This window comes from Lissotriton vulgaris, chromosome 4_1 (genome assembly GCF_964263255.1).
Source record: "Lissotriton vulgaris chromosome 4_1, aLisVul1.2, whole genome shotgun sequence".
Lineage (NCBI taxonomy): Eukaryota > Metazoa > Chordata > Amphibia > Caudata > Salamandridae > Lissotriton > Lissotriton vulgaris.
This window is the reverse complement of record NC_141691.1, coordinates 1,733,252,972-1,733,272,549: the sequence shown is the minus strand read 5'-3', so window position 1 is coordinate 1,733,272,549 and position 19,578 is coordinate 1,733,252,972. Positions and strand designations below refer to the sequence as shown.

General features: G+C 41.3%; 1 protein-coding gene across 1 annotated transcript in view; it reads right to left on the bottom strand.

The window, feature by feature from the left end:
- The window catches only part of PTDSS1 (phosphatidylserine synthase 1), a 320,734-nt gene that overhangs the window by 221,161 nt on the left and 79,995 nt on the right, over positions 1-19,578 (bottom strand). The window contains exon 3 of the mRNA XM_086966028.1: positions 17,642-17,686. Coding sequence (XP_086822154.1) covers positions 17,642-17,686 — 45 coding nt within the window. The remainder of the gene's footprint in view (positions 1-17,641; positions 17,687-19,578) is intronic.

The window sequence follows — 19,578 nt, the reverse complement described above, 5'->3', positions numbered from 1 at the left end:
AAGATTCCACCTCTTATACATTCCTCTGAAGCCGTTTGACGGCTCCTGGAATATTGAAGGTTGAGTCATAATTTTGCAGTGCAATGCTTTTTATGAAACCTTATGTATCTGCCCAGGCCTGAGTGACATTCGGAACATTGTATTCAAAAGAAGCAACAGTGAGGGTACCACACACTGTAGCACAGAAAATAACCCGAATTCACAAATAGAAATAACTCCATTGTCTATTTTGGTTTGACGTCTGCTCAAAACCCCAAATGGATCCACCGTCCTAAGATCCAAAAATGTCCAATACAATTCCAATGATTAGAGGGAGTGGTCCACACTTCTTGAAAATATCACAGGGCCAAAGATTGTTGATTCCCAATTTTTTATTCACGTTTCATTCACCAACTGACGACAGCTTCCTTAGTGAATTTCAACATAAATGAATCCAAATTTACTCAAAACATCAGACAGCCGACGCGTTTCGTCCAATGAAGGACATCATCGGGGCTGTTGGAATATAAATCAAACAAGGAAAGTGCATTATACACTTTAAATCCCAATAAACCAAAATTGCAATATTACCATGACAGTACACACTCATTTATACTTTATACCTCTTCTCCTGCCTATTTGACAGTCTGAAGTATTATGAAATTTCAATAAACATTACAGTATTTCCATAACAGTACACATTCATTGATACTGTATACCTCACCCCTGCCTACTAGGCAGTCTGAAGTATTGTTTAAAATACCTTCAAATGAACTCCATAGATCTATTCCCCAAACTCACAGAATTAACAAATACTGTGGTACGCCTCAAAAATTCAGAAACGCCTACCTTTCAATAGTTTGTTCGACAGATAAATCTCTATTCCCAGTCTATAATAGGTATTGACCACAATTCGATATCTGTAATGAAAACATCCCAATGATATATATGGTACATGTCCTGTTTATCGTCATATACTTAAAAAGAGTCAATTATTGCTGAGCATTACTCTCGTGTCCATCAATTTCTAGGATACTCTAAAGTTGCAAAAGCAGGTTCCTAACATGAGTTCAAATTGAATCTCACCTCTTTAGTAAATAAGATCCAAGTTAGGACCTCAACTTCCCTTTGTTTCTTCACGTCTTCTGTTAAATTCTCTGTAAAATACAATATAATATCTACCAATTCACTATCCATGTATATTTTCTATTGCCATGTACCATGGTACCTTCCCCTGCTCACCACAAATGTCTGCTTACCATTTAGCTATCCAAAATTACCTTCAGCGTTTCTTCAAATACCCAATCTCTATGTTTCCTATTCAGGTCTGAAAAACATATATTATATATACACATATATTAAAATCCAAAGGACATGCTTGTGGCTTCAACATCACTATTACTCTAGGGCAAACTATCCCCTCACCTCGTTTTTTCTCTTGCTGGCAGTTCCTAATGCACACAAAGACAAAATAAAGAATACACCAAGTCTTAATCTCTATCCTTACCAGTTAAAACTATCTAAACAGATCCATGAACACACAAACTCAATTCCCTCTCCTATTACCTTAATCCAACACCATAAAGTTCAAATGCGGGAAGTCCCAGTCAGCGGCGACGGGCATATCTTCTGTCCTCCGTGCAATTAACCTTCTTTCGTTCCCGATATTTAAATCCTTAAGTAACCAATCACTATCCTTCGCTTTTGCGCTAAAATGTCAAATGTGGTTCCCTCTTAGGTCCGCTGCGCATCACTTCCGTTTGAAACAGACTCGAAGTTACATTCCCTGCTAGAATGTTTCCGGCTAGTGAGTTCATCATTTTTACACCAATCAGAAGAAAGCAACTCTTTCCCTCGTATTATTTCCGGTTTACACACCCTCGTATTGCAGCCAATCACGACCGCGCTCCTCCTTACATTCAGTTCTGACACTGCCTCCTTCTCTACTCGAATATTCCCGGATGAAGAGTTCATCGACCTAGCACCAATTACATGAAAGCAAAACTTTCATTCGTATTATTTCTAGTTTACGCACCCTTATATTGCAGCCACTCACGACCGCGCTCTTCCTTGCATTCAGTTCTTACACATGTACGATTTCTTATCTTCCGCTAACCTCGAGTTTGTATTGTTTACCTCGGTCTATTCCTGTTTCGAGCTACTAATCAGGCTTATTGTAACCCTCGTGTCACACCAATCACGACCGTGCTCCTCATTATACCCTGTTCTCACCCAGTTCCTAGTTCGTAACTTTCGCTATAACTTCCAAGTTCCCACCGTCCGCCCCGGTCATTCCTTGTTTCGAATTGCCAATTCAGGAATCAGATGTGTGATTTCCATCTGATTTCCCGATGCACAGCCGCCTGTCTGCACCACTTATATTTTTCTCAATGAATTGCATTCGCTGACCCCCCAATAGTATAAAAGTCACCTTTTCTACTCAGCGAATGTCGACTAAAGAAAACATCATTTTCACAATTACAAAAAGTCACCCCTTTGCATGAAACTATTTAAGGCTTATATAACCCTTGTAACGATATGAAATATTTGAAAAAACTACAGTTTTTTATTTTATCGATGCACAATTTTAATCCAAATTGCAGACTGTCAGCTGCTCCAGTTTCTCACTTCTCCACCCATTTAATGGGGAATAAACACTCACTTAAACTCTCCAGGCATGTCCTATATAAGAGAAATCCTCTAGAAAAAGACTATGCAACATTAAATTAACTCCTGACAACTCAGAGAAAATAGTGTAACTGATGCTCCGTATTAAGTCCATATTGTACTGTCCTGCAGCGACTGATCCATCTTGCCTCCTGCTGTCGCAGTCGCAACACCCAATCACCCCCTCTTTTAAATGGCATTACCCTCTGTAACCCATGGAATCTGATACGATTCTTTGAAAAATCATTTGTTTTAATATGTTGAAATATGGGTGATTTTTCATCTTGATTTACAATTGATCGGACATGTTCCTGTATTCTCAGCCTTAATTTTCTCTTCGTGCTCCCAATGTACACTTGATTACATTCACATAATATAGCATATACAACACCCTCAGTGTTACAATTTATGAATTCCTTAACTGTGTACACTTGGTGAGTATTAAAATTAAATTCCTTAGTCTTGTTCAATCCTATTCCACAAACATTACATGTGCCACAAGTGTAAAAACCCGCTGGAGTTTGAGATAGCCAATCTGCCTGTTTCTTCTTAATGGGTTCTAAATAATTCCTGCTAACCATTTCTTTCACAGTGGAGCATCTCCTAAAAATTACCTCAGGACCATCCCCAAGTGACGTTTCCAGTTGTGGGACACTTTTAAGAAGATTCCAATTTTTCTTGAGAGCCTTATAAATATCTGTTCTGTTCTCACAGTACTTAGTAACAAAGGCTACATGACTCATGGGTGTCCTCTTCTTTATTTTCTGGGTTAATGTTTGCTTCCTATTCACTCCCAAAATCCCGTTTCTTGCTCTATTCAGATCCGATACCTTATACCCTCTCTGAGTTAACCTGTTTTGTAAGGCATCCAATTCTAATTGAAAATTCATGTCCTCGCTACAATTTCTCCTAGTTCTTACCATCTCCCCATAAGGAATTCCTTGAACAACTGATTTAGAATGATGACTATCAGCTCTGAGAATTGAATTGGTAGCAGTAGGTTTTCTATATAACTTGCTAATGATTCTATCCTTCTCTACACTTAGTTCCACGTCCAAGAACACTATATGTGTTTGACTGTGTTCCAAAGTCAAAGATACATTGAACTCATTATGGTTCAAATATTGAAAATAATCTTGTAAATCCTCAGCTGATCCTCTCCATATCATTAGGACATCATCGATAAATCGAGTCCAAAATAAAATATTGTCCACCCATTTATGCGCTCCTCTGCTCCAGGTGTGCTCCCTCTCAAACCTTAGTAACTAAGGGTTTAAGAAAAGAATCTACAAATTCAGATAGATGTTCTGTCATGCTGCCAATCCCCGATACTATGGGCTTACCCGGTGGTTTAGTTCTCGTTACTAATCTCCCCTCGTATATCAGGGATACCATGGACGTCCTTAACAAATTGGAGGATGTGACATGGGAAGAAGGATACATCCTGGTTACGATGGATGTAGTGGTATTATATACATGTATTCATATGGATAATGGCTTGACAGGGTTGAAGCATTTCTTAGGCAGTAGGAATGTGAGCTTAAGGGAGCATTCTAACATGTTGGTTGAGATGGCTAGACTGATTTTGACGAACAATTATTTTCTGTTTGAGGACTCATGGTATCATCAGATAAGGGGGACTGCAATGGGCTCCAGGTTTGCTCCCTCTTACGCGAATCTTTTCATGGGTTGGTTTGAGGGGGAGCACGCCTGGAGCAGAGGAGCGCATAAATGGGTGGACAATATTTTATTTTGGACTCGATTTATCGATGATGTCCTTATGATATGGAGAGGATCAGCTGAGGATTTACAAGATTATTTTCAATATTTGAACCATAATGAGTTCAATGTATCTTTGACTTTGGAACACAGTCAAACACATATAGTGTTCTTGGACTTGGAACTAAGTGTAGAGAAGGATAGAATCATTAGCAAGTTATATAGAAAACCTACTGCTACTAATTCAATTCTCAGAGCTGATAGTCATCATTCTAAATCAGTTGTTCAAGGAATTCCTTATGGGGAGATGGTGAGAACTAGGAGAAATTGTAGCAAGGACACGGATTTTCTATTAGAATTGGATGCCTTACAAAACAGGTTAACTCAGAGAGGGTATAAGGTATCGGATCTGAATAGAGCAAGAAACAGGATTTTGGGAGTGAATAGGAAGCAAACATTAACTCAGAAAATAAAGAAGAAGACACCCATGAGTCATGTAGCCTTTGTTACTAAGTACTGTGAGAACAGAACAGATATTTATAAGGCTCTCAAGAAAAATTGGAATCTTCTTAAAAGTTTCCCACAACTTGAAACGTCACTTGGGGATGGTCCTGAGGTAATTTTTAGGAGATGCTCCACAGTGAAAGAAATGGTTAGCAGGAATTATTTAGAACCCATTAAGAAGTAACAGGCAGATTGGCTATCTCAAACTCCTGCGGGTTTTTATACTTGTGGCACATGTAATGTTTGTGGAATAGGAATGAACAAGACTAAGGAATTTAGTTTTAATACTCACCAAGTGTACATAGTTAAGGAATTCATAAATTGTAACACTGGGGGTGTTGTATATGCTATATTATGTGAATGTAATCAAGTGTACATTGGGAGCACGAAGCGAAAATTAAAGCTGAGAATACAGGAACATGTCCGATCAATTGTAAATCAAGATGAAAAATCACCCATATTTCAACATATTAAAACAAATCATTTTTCAAAGAATCGGATCAGATTCCATGGGTTACAGAGGGTAATGCCATTGAAAAGAGGGGGCGATTGGGTGTTGCGACTGCGACAGCAGGAGGCAAGATGGATCAGTCGCTGCAGGACAGTACAATATGGACTTAATACGGAGCATGAGTTACACTATTTTCTCTGAGTTGTCAGGAGTTAATTTAATGTTACATAGTCTTTTTCTAGAGGATTTCTCTTATATAGGACATGCCTGGAGAGTTTAAGTGAGTGTTTATTCCCCATTAAATGGGGGGAGAAGTGAGAAACTGGAGCAGCTGACAGTCTGCAATTTGGATTAAAATTGTGCATGGATAAAATAAAAAAACGGTATTTTTTCAAATATTTCATATGGTTACAAGTATAAGCCTTAAATAGTTTCATGCAAAGGGGTGACTTTTTGTAATTGTGAAAATGATGTTTTCTTTAGTCGACATTCGCTGAGAAGAAAAGGTGACTTTTATACTATTGGGAGGTCAGCGAATGCAATTCGTTGAAAATATATAAGTGGTGCAGACAGGCGGCTGTGCATCGGGAATTCAGATGGAAATCACACATCTGATTCCTGAATTGGCAATTCGAAACAAGGAATGACCGAGGCGGATGGTGGGAACATGGAAGTTATAGCGAAAGTTACGAACTAGGAACTGGGTGACAACGGGGTATAATGAGGAGCGCGGTCGTGATTGGTGTGACACAAGGGTTACAATAAGCCTGATTGGTAGCTCGAAACAGGAATAGACCGAGGTAAACAATACAAACTCGAGGTTAGCGGAAGATAAGAAATCGTACATGTGTAAGAACTGAATGCAAGGAAGAGCACGGAAGTGAGTGGCTGCAATATAAGGGTGCGTAAACTAGAAATAATACGAATGAAATTTTTGCTTTCATGTAATTGGTGCTAGGACGATGAACTCTTCATCCGGGAATATTCGAGTAGAGAAGGAGGCAGTGTCAGAACTGAATGTAAGGAGGAGCGCGGTCGTGATTGGCTGCAATACGAGGGTGTGTAAACCGGAAATAACATGAGGGAAAGAGTTGGTTTCTTCTGATTGGTGTAAAAATGATGAACTCACTACCTGGAAACATTCTAGTAGGGAATGTAACTTCGAGTCTGTTTCAAACGGAAGTGATGCGTAGCGGACCTAAGAGGGAACCACATTTGACATTTTAGCGCGAAAGCGAAGAATAGTGATTGGTTACTTAAGGATTTAAATATCGGGAACGAAGGAAGGTTAATTGCACGGAGGACAGAAGATATGCCCGTCGCCGCTGACTGAGACTTCCCGCATTTGAACTTTATGGTGTTGGATTAAGGTAATAGGAGAGGGAATTGAGTTTGTGTGTTCATGGATCTGTTTAGATAGTTTTAACTGGTAAGGATAGAGATTAAGACTTGGTGTGTTCTTTATTTTGTCTTTGTGTGCATTAGGAACTGCCAGCAAGAGAAAAAACGAGGTGAGGGGATGGTTTGCCCTAGTGTAATAGTGATGTTGAAGCCACAAGCATGTCCTTTGGATTTTAATATATGTGTATATATAATATATGTTTTTCAGACCTGAATAGGAAACATAGAGATTGGGTATTTGAAGAAACGCTGAAGGTAATTTTGGATAGCTAAATGGTAAGCAGACATTTGTGGTGAGCAGGGGAAGGTACCATGGTACATGGCAATAGGAAATATACATGGATAGTGAATTGGTAGATATTATATTGTATTTTACAGAGAATTTAACAGAAGACGTGAAGAAACAAAGGGAAGTTGAGGTCCTAACTTGGATCTTATTTACTAAAGAAGTGAGATTCAATTTGAACTCATGTTAGGAACCTGCTTTTTGCAACTTTAGAGTATCCTAGAAATTGATGGACACAAGAGTAATGCTCAGCAATAATGGACTCTTTTTAAGTATATGACGATAAACAGGACATGTACCATATATATCATTGGGATGTTTTCATTACAGATATCGAATTGTGGTCAATACCTATTATAGACTGGGAATAGAGATTTATCTGTCGAACAAACTATTGAAAGGTAGGCGTTTCTGAATTTTTGAGGCGTACCACAGTATTTGTTAATTCTGTGAGTTTGGGGAATAGATCTATGGAGTTCATTTGAAGGTATTTTAAACAATACTTCGGACTGCCTAGTAGGCAGGGGTGAGGTATACAGTATCAATGAATGTGTACTGTTATGGAAATACTGTAATGTTTATTGAAATTTCATAATACTTCAGACTGTCAAATAGGCAGGAGAAGAGGTATAAAGTATAAATGAGTGTGTACTGTCATGGTAATATTGCAATTTTGGTTTATTGGGATTTAAAGTGTATAATGCACTTTCCTTGTTTGATTTATATTCCAACAGCCCTGATGATGTCCTTCATTGGACGAAACGCGTCGGCTGTCTGATGTTTTGAGTAAATTTGGATTCATTTATGTTGAAATTCACTAAGGAAGCTGTCGTCAGTTGGTGAATGAAACGTGAATAAAAAATTGGGAATCAACAATCTTTGGCCCTGTGATATTTTCAAGAAGTGTGGACCGCTCCCTCTAATCATTGACATTCGGAACATGTATTTATTATCAATTTTTAGAGATTTTTCATTACGAACAGTAGGCGAAACAATAAGGGCGTGGTACATGGTACCATCCAATGGACCTATTGGTGAATTGATGAAATTCCTGGATACAACCTTTCCGAGACTTAAAAATGCGCATGACGTTGGCTAGGAGACTATAGCAGTCATTTTATTCTTCTTGCTTATTCTTCTTAAGTTTACATATTTATGATATTGCGAAGTTTTAACTATCTCATCTTGTGTGGCTTGACTGTATTGACAGCTCATTTTATTCTGTATCTGCTTGTATTCTTTGGAATGAATTTAAATCTAAACAATAAACTTATTCAGCCACTACTCTTGGGTGAAATTAAAGATTAACATATTGCCACACCATTAGGGTGTTTCTTACTGTGCATAAAATGATGCCATTGTCAGTATAGTCTAAGTCATTAGTGACAGATTTAGTTGATTTCCGGTATTACCAACGTTTTCATGGACCCTGTAATTCCCTGGACTAATTTTTTTTTTTTAAATGTGTTCAGGAGGGCTGGGGTGTTCTGGATTGCTTTGTCGTAATTTTAATTAATCATAACTATAAAGAAATTAATCCAGAAAATGTATATCTTAAGCAGTGTTAGAAGTGGGTGGGATCGGAAGGGCACGGCGTGCCCCTACTTTTAAAAATTGTCTTAGTCCGTTCCCCTACTTCTTTGTTTTAAAAAAGCGTACCGGGACTGCAGGATTAGCCCTGCTTTAAAAGTACAACTTTATTTTTCAGCCTGTGTGGTGCACCATGCACATCGAAGAAGGCCTCTCCAGTGCGCCTGACCTCCTCCCCTTCCCCTCTGTGTCTTGGGTCCTGCAAAGTGACACTGAATGGGCCATCAGTCTTAGCTTTGGCGCGAAAATGGCTGCCTCTGATGGCCCTGCTTGCTGCTGTGAGCCCGTGATTCACACCTCATTGAGTGAGGACAATGCCTGCCTGCCCCCACTGTGACCATCAGAATACTTTGGTGGTGCCGCCCTTGACGCCACCTGGAAAGAAAAAAAGAGCTTCACTGAGGACTTTGTGGATTGCTGTAAATCTGCTTTCCAGTCAGCCAGTCAGAACTGAACAAGCATTGAAAATGCAATAGATTTCGCCTTTGATTAAGTTAAAGCCATGTGCTTTGCTAATAGTATTGTATAGCAAAGCAAAGCAAATGGCTTTAATTTAATGAAAAGCAAGACCTATTGCATTTTTAATATTAATGCTTGTTTGGTATTGTTTTTTACTGTGCTGTTCAGTGCTGACTACTTGTCTGCTGCATGCAAATAAATACAGCTAGTAATCCAGTAATTTACTTGCCACTAGTTTTTCATGTTAAATAGATAGGCTATTTCTGGATTGATGATATTAAGGTACAAGCCCAGATGGCACACTGTTTCCAGTTTCCTGGATCAGATTTCTTCATCAGTACCTCTATTTGATAACGTTTGGAGGTCTGACTGGCCTTTGACTATTTGAGTTTGATCACTTTTGGCCCTTTTGAGCACATGCTCATTGGCTTAGCTTGCAAATTGAATAAGTTCTACTCTTTCCCTGACAGTATAGAAAACAAGCTCTTGGCTGTGCACAGTGAGTGACCCATCTATGTGCCATATCCCAGTAGCATTCTTTGGGACATATTAGCTTCACAAAATCTTTAATTGATCACAAAAGATACTGAGCCATGCAGTTTCTCTCAGAGTGTAAAAGCATAGGCATGCACTGGCCATACACTTATCAGGGGAATCGGATAATACCTGTACTTGCGGTTTGTGTTTTTACAGAGTGGGAGGTTAGAAGAAACCGAGGCCTCTGTACATAGAATTATCTGTTTCACAAACATCAGAGACCGCACTGTACCATGCCATGCTGTAGCACAGAGCAGGAGAGGTCTTACTTAACCCACCCCATGTTTTGGCAAAATTTACAATCATCATAAAATCTTTAGTTTGTCAATCAAAGCGAACGAAAAATTACAACCTACATTAAAAACGAGTGTATATTATTTATATATATATGTGTATATATATATATATATATATATATATATATATATATATATGTATATATATATATACACGTATACATATATTGCACAGATTACAGTAAGATAAAAACATCATAAAATGACAAATTAAGAACAGAATTAATATCCATCATCAACTAAAGTGACCTATTGCCTCTCGCACCTCACTGTAAATTGGCCAGCCGGTCCCCTACAACCGGGTCCTTCAACTATCCATGAGAGACATGAATGCTGTATGATGCTTCTTTCTGCTTGTATAGAGGATATTTGTATGGGTCGTTTATGATACAGATGCTCCCAGCCATGCTGAAATCCATTTAGTATTTGCTACAAGTGGTATCTAAGATCAAGGGATTGAGCGAAGTCAGACAGCAGATGTGAATTCCAGGGCTCTTTCAGGGCAGTGCGGCAATCATAGCACCAGGCGGATAGGATATTGTTCCCCCGCTTCCAGAAACCCACCTGCAACGGAGTCATTGTACTCCCATAGATGCAGAGCAAATTACGAGCCCAACCCGGCAGTTCAACCCTCGCTGCTCGGAACGAAAGACATTGCAACAGAGGAAATTGGGTGGCGGTAAACAGGACCCGGCAGGCCAACTGTATCTACGCGGACCCCGTAATTCAGGCAGAGGAATCTTACTCTGACAGCGCGATGCACACCAATTCCTCTAGGTGGAATCACCAACACTATCGATAAAAACAGCCTACTAATGGGCGGTTGTATTACATGTATAGACAGGCAATTGTTTTCACTCCTAGTCCTGATGATGATCCCGTGCAACTAGAGCAAAAGTGGATCGAAACGTCGACTAATATAGTGCTCTTACAACATAGCCATTGTGTTGTATTTCAGTTGTGTGTAGCACTTCCTGGCAAAACCTTTAATCTAATATTGATTTGAAAGAGGCCAGTACTGCTCTCCTTTGCCTGTAAAACTTTTTCTTCCTATGTGTTGTTTGTCCTTCCAGAGTAAGGTACAGGACTGTGCCTAAACATGATTTAATTGTTTCTCATTGTTCAAATAAATACCCTGTCCGGCTGGACAGTGGACAAATATAGAATCCTATTATGCCCTATATTTTATTCACACTTTTGATTCAAATAAGCTAAGGACCACTGTCTTTTGAAAACATAATTCCCCACGGTCCTCAGCCAACTGTTTGGGTTCCCTTGTTAGACTAAGATGCTGTAGCACAGAGCAGGAGAGGTCTTACTTAACCCACCCCATGTTTTGGCAAAATGTACAATCATCATAAAATCTTTAGTTTGTCAATCAAAGCGAACGAAAAATTACAACCTACATTAAAAACGAGTGTATATTATATATATATACATATATATATATATATATATATATATACACACACACATATATATTGCACAGATTACAGTAAGATAAAAACATCATAAAATGACAAATTAAGAACAGAATTAATATCCATCATCAACTAAAGTGACCTATAGCCTCTCGCACCTCACTGTAAATTGGCAGCCGGTCCCCTACAACAGGGTCCTTAAACTATCCATGAGAGACATGGATGCTGTATGATGCTTCTTTCTGCTTGTATAGAGGATATTTGTATGGGTCGTTTATGATACAGATGCTCCCAGCCATGCTGGAATCCATTTAGTATTTGCTACAAGTGGTATCTAAGATCAAGGGATTGAACGAAGTCAGACAGCAGATGTGAATTCCAGGGCTCTTTCAGGGCAGTGCGGCGATCCTTTGTACTGGAACAAACTTGTGGGTGTGGAAGAGGAGACAGAGACACCCTTGAAACTGGAGAGTTAACCACATATCCTTCCCTGGCCTATTGTTTTCTGGAAAGGCCACTACCCACAGGTTATCAGAACTCTTGCTTACCCTCACCTTCCTGCTAATATCTTGTGATAAAGATCTTGGTTGAATTAGTCTGAGTGAAATAACCAAAGGAACAGAACTGGCAAGAACTACTCACAGGGCCGACTGTTGAAATGCATAACTACTTCATAGTATAAAGATGGACCACAAACTTCCAACCAGAGTGCAAGGTGCCAATGCACTTAGAAGGCAGGGCCAGGGAATGTTCCCTGCAACAGTGTGAGCCAGGATATAGTGTTCCAACGAGGCTCACTAAATAATCAATCAATCAATCAATCATAACACTTGTATAGCGCACTACTCACCCGGAAGGGTCTCAAGGCGCTTGGGGGAGGGAGTCTGCTACTGCTCGAACAGCCAGGTCTTGAGTTGTCTCCTGAAGGCGAGAGGGTCCTGGGTCGGCCGAAGGTGGATGGGGAGGGAGTTCCATGTCTTGGCCGCTAGGTAGGAGAAGGATCTGCCTCCGGCGGTTGCTCTTTGGATGCGTGGTAAGGCGGCGAGGGAGAGGCTAGTGGACCGTAGCTGGCGGGTGGGCGTGTAGAAGGTCAGGCGGTCGTTGAGGTACTTGGGGCCCAGATTGTGGAGAGAATTGTGTGCGTGGGTGAGGAGCCTGAACGTGATCCTCTTGTTGACGGGAAGCCAGTGCAGGTTCCTCAGGTGGCCGGAGATGTGACTGCGTCGGGGGATGTCCAGGATAAGTCGGGCGGAGGCGTTCTGGATGCGTTGGAGTCTTTTCTGTAGCTTGGCTGTGGTTACGGCGTAGAGGGTGTTTCCGTAGTATAATCGGCTGGTGACGAGGGCCTGGGTCACCATCTTCCTGGTTTCGGTAGGGATCCATCGGAAGATCTTGCGAAGCATTCGTAGGGTGTGAAAGCATGATGAGGAGACGGCGTTGACTTGTCTGGTCATTGAGAGGGAGGAGTCCAGGATGAAGCCCAGGTTGCGTGCGTGGTCTGTTGGCTTGGGAGCGGTGCCCAGGGCTGGGGGCCACCAGGAGTCGTCCCAGGCGGAGGGTGATGGTCCCAGGATGAGGACTTCCGTCTTGTCTGAGTTTAGTTTCAGGCGGCTGTCCTTCATCCACTCGGCGACGTCTTTCATCCCTTCGTGTAGGCTGGTTCTGGCGGTGTCGGGGTCTCTGGTGAGGGAGAGGATCAGCTGGGTGTCGTCGGCGTAGGAGATGATGTTGAGGTTGCGTTGACGTGCGATGGCGGCAAGAGGTCTCATGTAGACATTGAAGAGGGTGGGGCTGAGTGATGAGCCTTGCGGAACGCCGCAGATGACTTCGGTGCCCTCGGAACGAAATAATAAATAATAAATAATAAATAAATAAAATAAGAAAATAAATAATGAAAGAAAATAGTCAGATATCAGATTTCTATAAATCGGGACACTTGTATAGTGTGCTTCAGTGCTTAATTTGAGCAGGTTGTTTCCGGTGCTCGGAACCAGCACTTAATTGTCAACACCAGCACTTGTGACAGTCTGCCACAAGGTGGCGCCGTCTGACTAATTTAAAGATGATCTAAACAAAAGATGATTATTAAGTCACTATACACTAAAAATTACTATTTCCTCCACGCAGCCCATTATTATAGCTTTGGGGGACTGGAATTGTCTAAATAGTTTTTTTGTATAAGTTGTGTTGTTACTATCATTGGCAGCACGGCTGATTATATGATTCCAGGAAAAGAAGAGCTCCAAAACAAATGATGTCTATTTGCCAATGGAGAGCAGAAATGGTTAGAAAAAGGGAGAAGTGTCAATGAAAGAAACTGCATGGGTCGGAGACAAATGTTTTATGATTCCACTTATAAGCGTATTTTGGAATATTCTGTGATTGGAAATATGTCCCACATTGTAAATGAATTAATTATAAACAACTTATATATTAAACCTCAAATAAACATGTTTATCGATTGTTTGAATTAAATAATGTTATAAGCTGTAACTGGTCAGTGAAATGCCAAACGTACTAAAAATTGGTATGTTTTGCTATTTCTAGCCACACCTCTGACTCCGCCCACTAATCCAATCCTCTGTTTACTCCTGCCCCCTGATTCTCCGCCCACAGTTCCCTTACTTTTTTCCCCCCACTTCGACCACTGATCTTAAGCAATGGCAAGGTCTAGTGTTGTGGTTGTTTATTTTGATCAGCTGGCTGTGTGCAGTGTTCACATGGACGTTCTGGAGATGCAACGCTCCTCTCAACACAAAACTCAACAGCCTCTTGAAGCTTTGTTGGAACACTGCGGCCCTGTTGGCCAAAAGAAACATTCCCAAATGTATTCAACTTCACTTAATGATTAAAGCGCACGACTAAGCAGAGCGATTAAGGAGGCCTGAGGGACCGCGCCTTTTAGCTCCACTTACTCTGTTACTAAGTAAATCATCTGTGGCGAGATAGCGCATCACAGCCGAGCACCGAGGAGCTGAGACCGCATGGAAACACGGGGCCATCAATGATGCAGAGACCGCCATCAATACTGCATCTGTGCAAATCTCGCACACGTCGAGTACGAAAGGCACGAGATGAAAAGTTCTGTCGGGGAGCCCTGAAAATGTTTGGACGTGAATGCAAGTGCGGGCAAAGACAGACGAAAGGCTCTCCTAATTTGTGATAGGCAATCTATTTGGTGGGAACTAAAAAAAGATACTTTCTATGCCAGATCTGCACATCGCACTCTGCAACATACGTACGATTACTGCCATTCACCACAAGGCACGGTGGCTGAATCACTTAGGTACAGTTAATTGCCAAGTACCATATGCGTGCCTGGCAGCCAGACCTCAAGAGGACAGTCGCACAGCGCGCTTTGCAAGTTTATGCGTCCAAACTTCTCTTGTCTTGAACTGCGCACATCTTTGGGGGGTGCACAAAGTAAAAAGGTTTGCAGGAGCCCAAACTGCCGCTGAAAAACGTGTGCTGAAAGGGCACGCGACTCTGAGAGCAGGCCGCATTCTTGGCTGGACAGCTCGTTTTTACATGGCCCGTGGAGGGTTTCGGATTTGGGGCAGCAGTAGGACCAGACAGCGTCCTGGAGCATTAAAAAAGGAATGGCGAACGTCTGCGTCAAATATGGTGTGCAAAATGTATTTAAGCAGAGTGCGAGCTTTGGGCATTGCTCTGACGAAAGATGTGAAGAGAAACGGTCCTGTAAATGACAGCCAGATAAAACGTTTCCCACAAACATAAACAAGGTGAACATAATTCAGCAGAAAAACCAGTGGAAATGCCGAATCTTGGCAGAAAAATTTAAGAGGAATAAAACACAGATCGTCTTATCACTCTTTCTTAAAGGCGACGCTCACACCATCACCGTAGGACCCTTCCTCATGTTGATTATACCATCTAAAAATAAGAAGTGATTAGCTAAGGATTTTTTCCAGATTCTAATCTGTGGCGTCAGGAACAGCTTTCCCTGTATCCTTGTTCGGACTCTTTAGACGACTGCTTCTTTCAAAATTGCAACTGCCAGTCAGAAATAGGGTCTGATAGCTTCATATAATTTAGCCGCTCACGTCAGTGGAAAATATGGCCCCATTTGGACTCAGCAGGCCAGGCACATTAAATGAGGACTTCACTTCTAAAGCGGCTTTCAGGTGGAACTTTGTCCAATGCCTCATAAACCCATCTGCACCTACAGTACACCATGACTGCGACCAATATGGACCCCATAGGATGAACCTCCCAAAACCGTATGGGAACTTCCCCAAGCCGCTACAGCGTCACCCAACGCTAATCACAGGTCTTACAGAATCTGGTCTTAAACTACTCATAATCAATTACTGAAAAAAAAGCACTGGTCGACTCAAGTTTAATGGGCATTATTCAATACGGCTCACAACCAACACAATATAAAAGATACGATTTGGACTCCAGTGAACGAGAACCCAACTGAGGATTTATTTGAGAATCCATGTATCCGAGCTTGGGTATTACTTAACATAGGAACAACAAGGACACATTCCCAACGGCTCAATCATGCTTCTCCCACTGCAAACTTAGATCTGAACTTACAAAAAAACCTCTTCAGATCAGCAGCAACATTCCACTGTGCCTTAGAAAAGCATTAAGTACGATTAAGATTTAGGCTCGTGACAGACTTCCGCCCTCTTACTTCGGAGCCTTGTTGTACTACTTGGCAGTCAGTACAGACTTCTGCTCTGCACCAACGACAGGGAAGTCTGAGCAGTGTTTGAACACCCAGTGTGCGGTTGTGGAGACAGTAACTGGAGGTGCTCGTCTGCTGGGATATTTAATCAAAGGTAAATAAAGTGGCAAGAGTGGAGAGCTGATAATAAGAGGCCTGATGCAACATCCAATTGTCGCATGACCATTATTTCATAAAACAGAACTCCAGCTGGATGTTCTTGATTTAGCTCACAATGTAAATACTGGTTTTATGACTTTTTTATATACTATTCCGTGAAATGATTAATATGGGCCAACTGTAAAAAGGCGCGTTGCGGTTACAAAGTCTATGTCTCACAAAAAACAAGTTTGGCGATGTAACCCTTTTTTACAATCTATCAAAGCACTTTTCCATGTCAGGAAAGTCTTTCAGACTCACCAAAGTGCTTCAGCGATCATTTCCATCTCTCAAATTGAAGGGGGCAAGAAAAGGGGTGTTCTCTTATTCGTGGGTCGCTAAGGGGTGATGAGGATAATTACCTCAAACCGAGACATGGTGACAACTCATGGGATTGGGAACTATTTTTAATGATCAAAACATTTATCGGAAGTTGTGGAGTTGAAAGGGCGTCTAATGGTGAAACAGACCATAACTATGGAGGAACTGAAACCTGCAATGTTTCCTTTCAGGTACTGTAGATTAGAGGCAAACATCAAGAATATCAGAGGAGGAGCTGGAAAGGACTAAGGATGTGGGGTCCTTTTAAAGTGTTTTAGGGTTCCATTAATGTAAAAGTCAGTAGTCAATAGCTGGGGAATTTGTTTGGGGTCAACACTGTACATGCGTGGATACATTTATTCTCATGGGCTATGGTCCATGTATTTTGCTTGAGGATCCGATTGCCGACACACTCGGACCCACATACAAGTCTACCCAGGACCTAATAAGTGAAAACAGATATGGCCCTTAGTAGCTCCGGTCCTTTGTAGATATGCCTGGGCTGGACCCCCAAGAGGCGGCCTTGAATGAGACCTCTCCATGAACAAAAGATGGCGGTACCACCTACTCCTTACTCGACTTTGGCGTTTTCGATGCTGGAGGTGTTGATGGCGACATAAGGGCCACTTCTTGTTCATAGAAGACTGAAGGACAGCAACCTCATGCAAGAGGGGCAATCTGGTGCTTGCTCTTATTGAGGGTCGTGGAGCTCCGAGGCCCCAGTTCATAAAAGTTACTTTTTCGTATCACAATAAGTGAAATATATATGGGTGTGTTAAATACACATCCTAGATGCATATCTTTACTAAGCAGTAAAAAGGAGCTACTTTCTGATGAAAATCCTGAATATACACCTACTGCATGCAACACATATCGTACAGAATATATTATTAAAAGCTCCCGTGAAATCACCCCTCCTCACTGCATGTTTCTTCAGTCAAGCTTTTTGCAGGAGTAAGGTGACTGCCAAGGGTACCTCAGTGCACGGTTAGAACATGATCTGACGAAGAAATCCACTTAGTGCAGCTTCACTCTTCGCATTACCATAATCATCTAAGGATCTACACGTACAAGTCTAGATTGTTCTGAAGTGCCACAAAAAGGGGAAAGCCAAATGTGTGCCATTCACGTTAAAAATAGTTTTATAACACTTACCAAACACCATTCGCCAGAGGGCAGGATGTGGCCGTGTAAATGGTCCTGAAATGAAAAAAGTAAGGTTTAAAATGGGGTGATTTTATGGGGGAAGAGTCTAGCTTTAGAAAAGAACCAGTGTGCATGGTCCAGCTCCCATAACCTACATTAGTTGTGCGCACAAATGTATTTATCCCGAGTATCAGCTTGCAGCATTATCCACCTCTACATGTTTGCTTTGTGGAACCAGCGGCCAAACATTACCCCATACATGTTCCTCCTTTTAATCTTGCTTGGTTCTATACTGCAAATAATCAAAGATCAGGTGCGAAATCAGTCATGGGCACACTTCATATATTACCATCATACGAAATACTGACTCCATGAATCCTGGTGAGCAGCCTCGAAACCATTCAGCACCTCCCTGCTTCTAATGGTTAAATGTGGATACTCCATTGGGTGCATTAAATAAAGATTTGTGAAGTAATCACTGTTCGCTTATTTTATTATGAATTCTGCAGTTCCTTGCACCCCACTATTTATGAAGATGAAGGTCTCCTGCTCCTAGAGTTCCACAATTTTTGTTTGCTATGCGCCACTATTACAATTAATCATACAATTTGTGTCGCACTGAAGCGACACTACAACATTTACAGCAACATCCAATGTATATCAGATGCCTGCCACAATAATCCCATAAATCTTCGAGTCTGCCCCTTTATGTCCTCTGTGCATCTTGACCCTGGACTCAACATATGAAAAGTCACCCGAAAGTATTACTACCATTACCACAGCAGACTCTGAATGATCTCAGAACCAAAGTGGTTACAGAACATTAATTATTACCGAAATCTGCTGAACGTTTCCCAAAGTTTCCACATTATATATATATATACAAAAATAAACAATCAAGTAAATAAAGCAGTGCCACATAAATAGTTTCCCAGTAACAACGAATAAGAGGCTGCTGAGAGAAATTGGTGTCTTAGAAGGTGATGAATTGGGAAAATAGGTGGCTTTATAGATATCTTTGAAACAGTGCAATATCAGGGATAAGACCGCCCCTAAAGAAGCAGCTGGCAGGCTTCAGGACATAAATGAAAAACAATGGATTCTGAACGGTTTAATATTTTGATGTGAGGACATGTTGCACATAGGCGCTAGCCACCAGCCTGAACTAATTTATCTCTTGTGGAGGAGTAATGGTGGTAAAATGAATAAATAGCACCACTGCAAAGATTAAATTAGGATGGATATGAAAAACATGGAAGACAGTTTTGGACTTCAAACAGCCACCAACATTGTACAAAGTGTGAAGGATACTTGGAAGAGTTCATAGAGGTCAGTAAACATTTCACACTCCTAAGGCTATGTTTAATTACTGGGAACAAAATGTTAATACAGCATTACTAGGAGGAGGAACGAATAAGTTACCTACCTTTGTGTTTCGAGTAACTCAAGCCGATGAAACGTCACTGCAAGCAACTGGAGCGCAAGTGGAGAATAAGTCAAGACGCCACAGATAAAGACTCCTGCAAATCAGCCCTAAGATGCTACCACCAGCAGATGCGGAACACCATGCACTCAGCTCCTGCAGACTGCATAGACGCCAGCACTAACAGCAGCAAGGAAATCTCCATCATCACAGATTTCAGCGGGTCTCCTGCCACCTACAGCAACATCACCCCTTCACAAAACCATAACAAGCTATTGAAATTCATCTAACAAAATCATCTCCATTTACAGTAACTCCAGCCTTCAACCGGGCCGTCATCATTGAACCTCAACTTCCTGCAATGACTGAACAAACCCTAATCTCATGACCTGCCTTCCCCACTGTCAAAATCGCTACTACCATGCAGACTATCAACTTGGGGCCTTCATATGACCCTTGCCTTCACCATGCCTTCAGCAAAGGACTCCTGACAATCAACTGAGCACTAAAACCCATCCTCGAC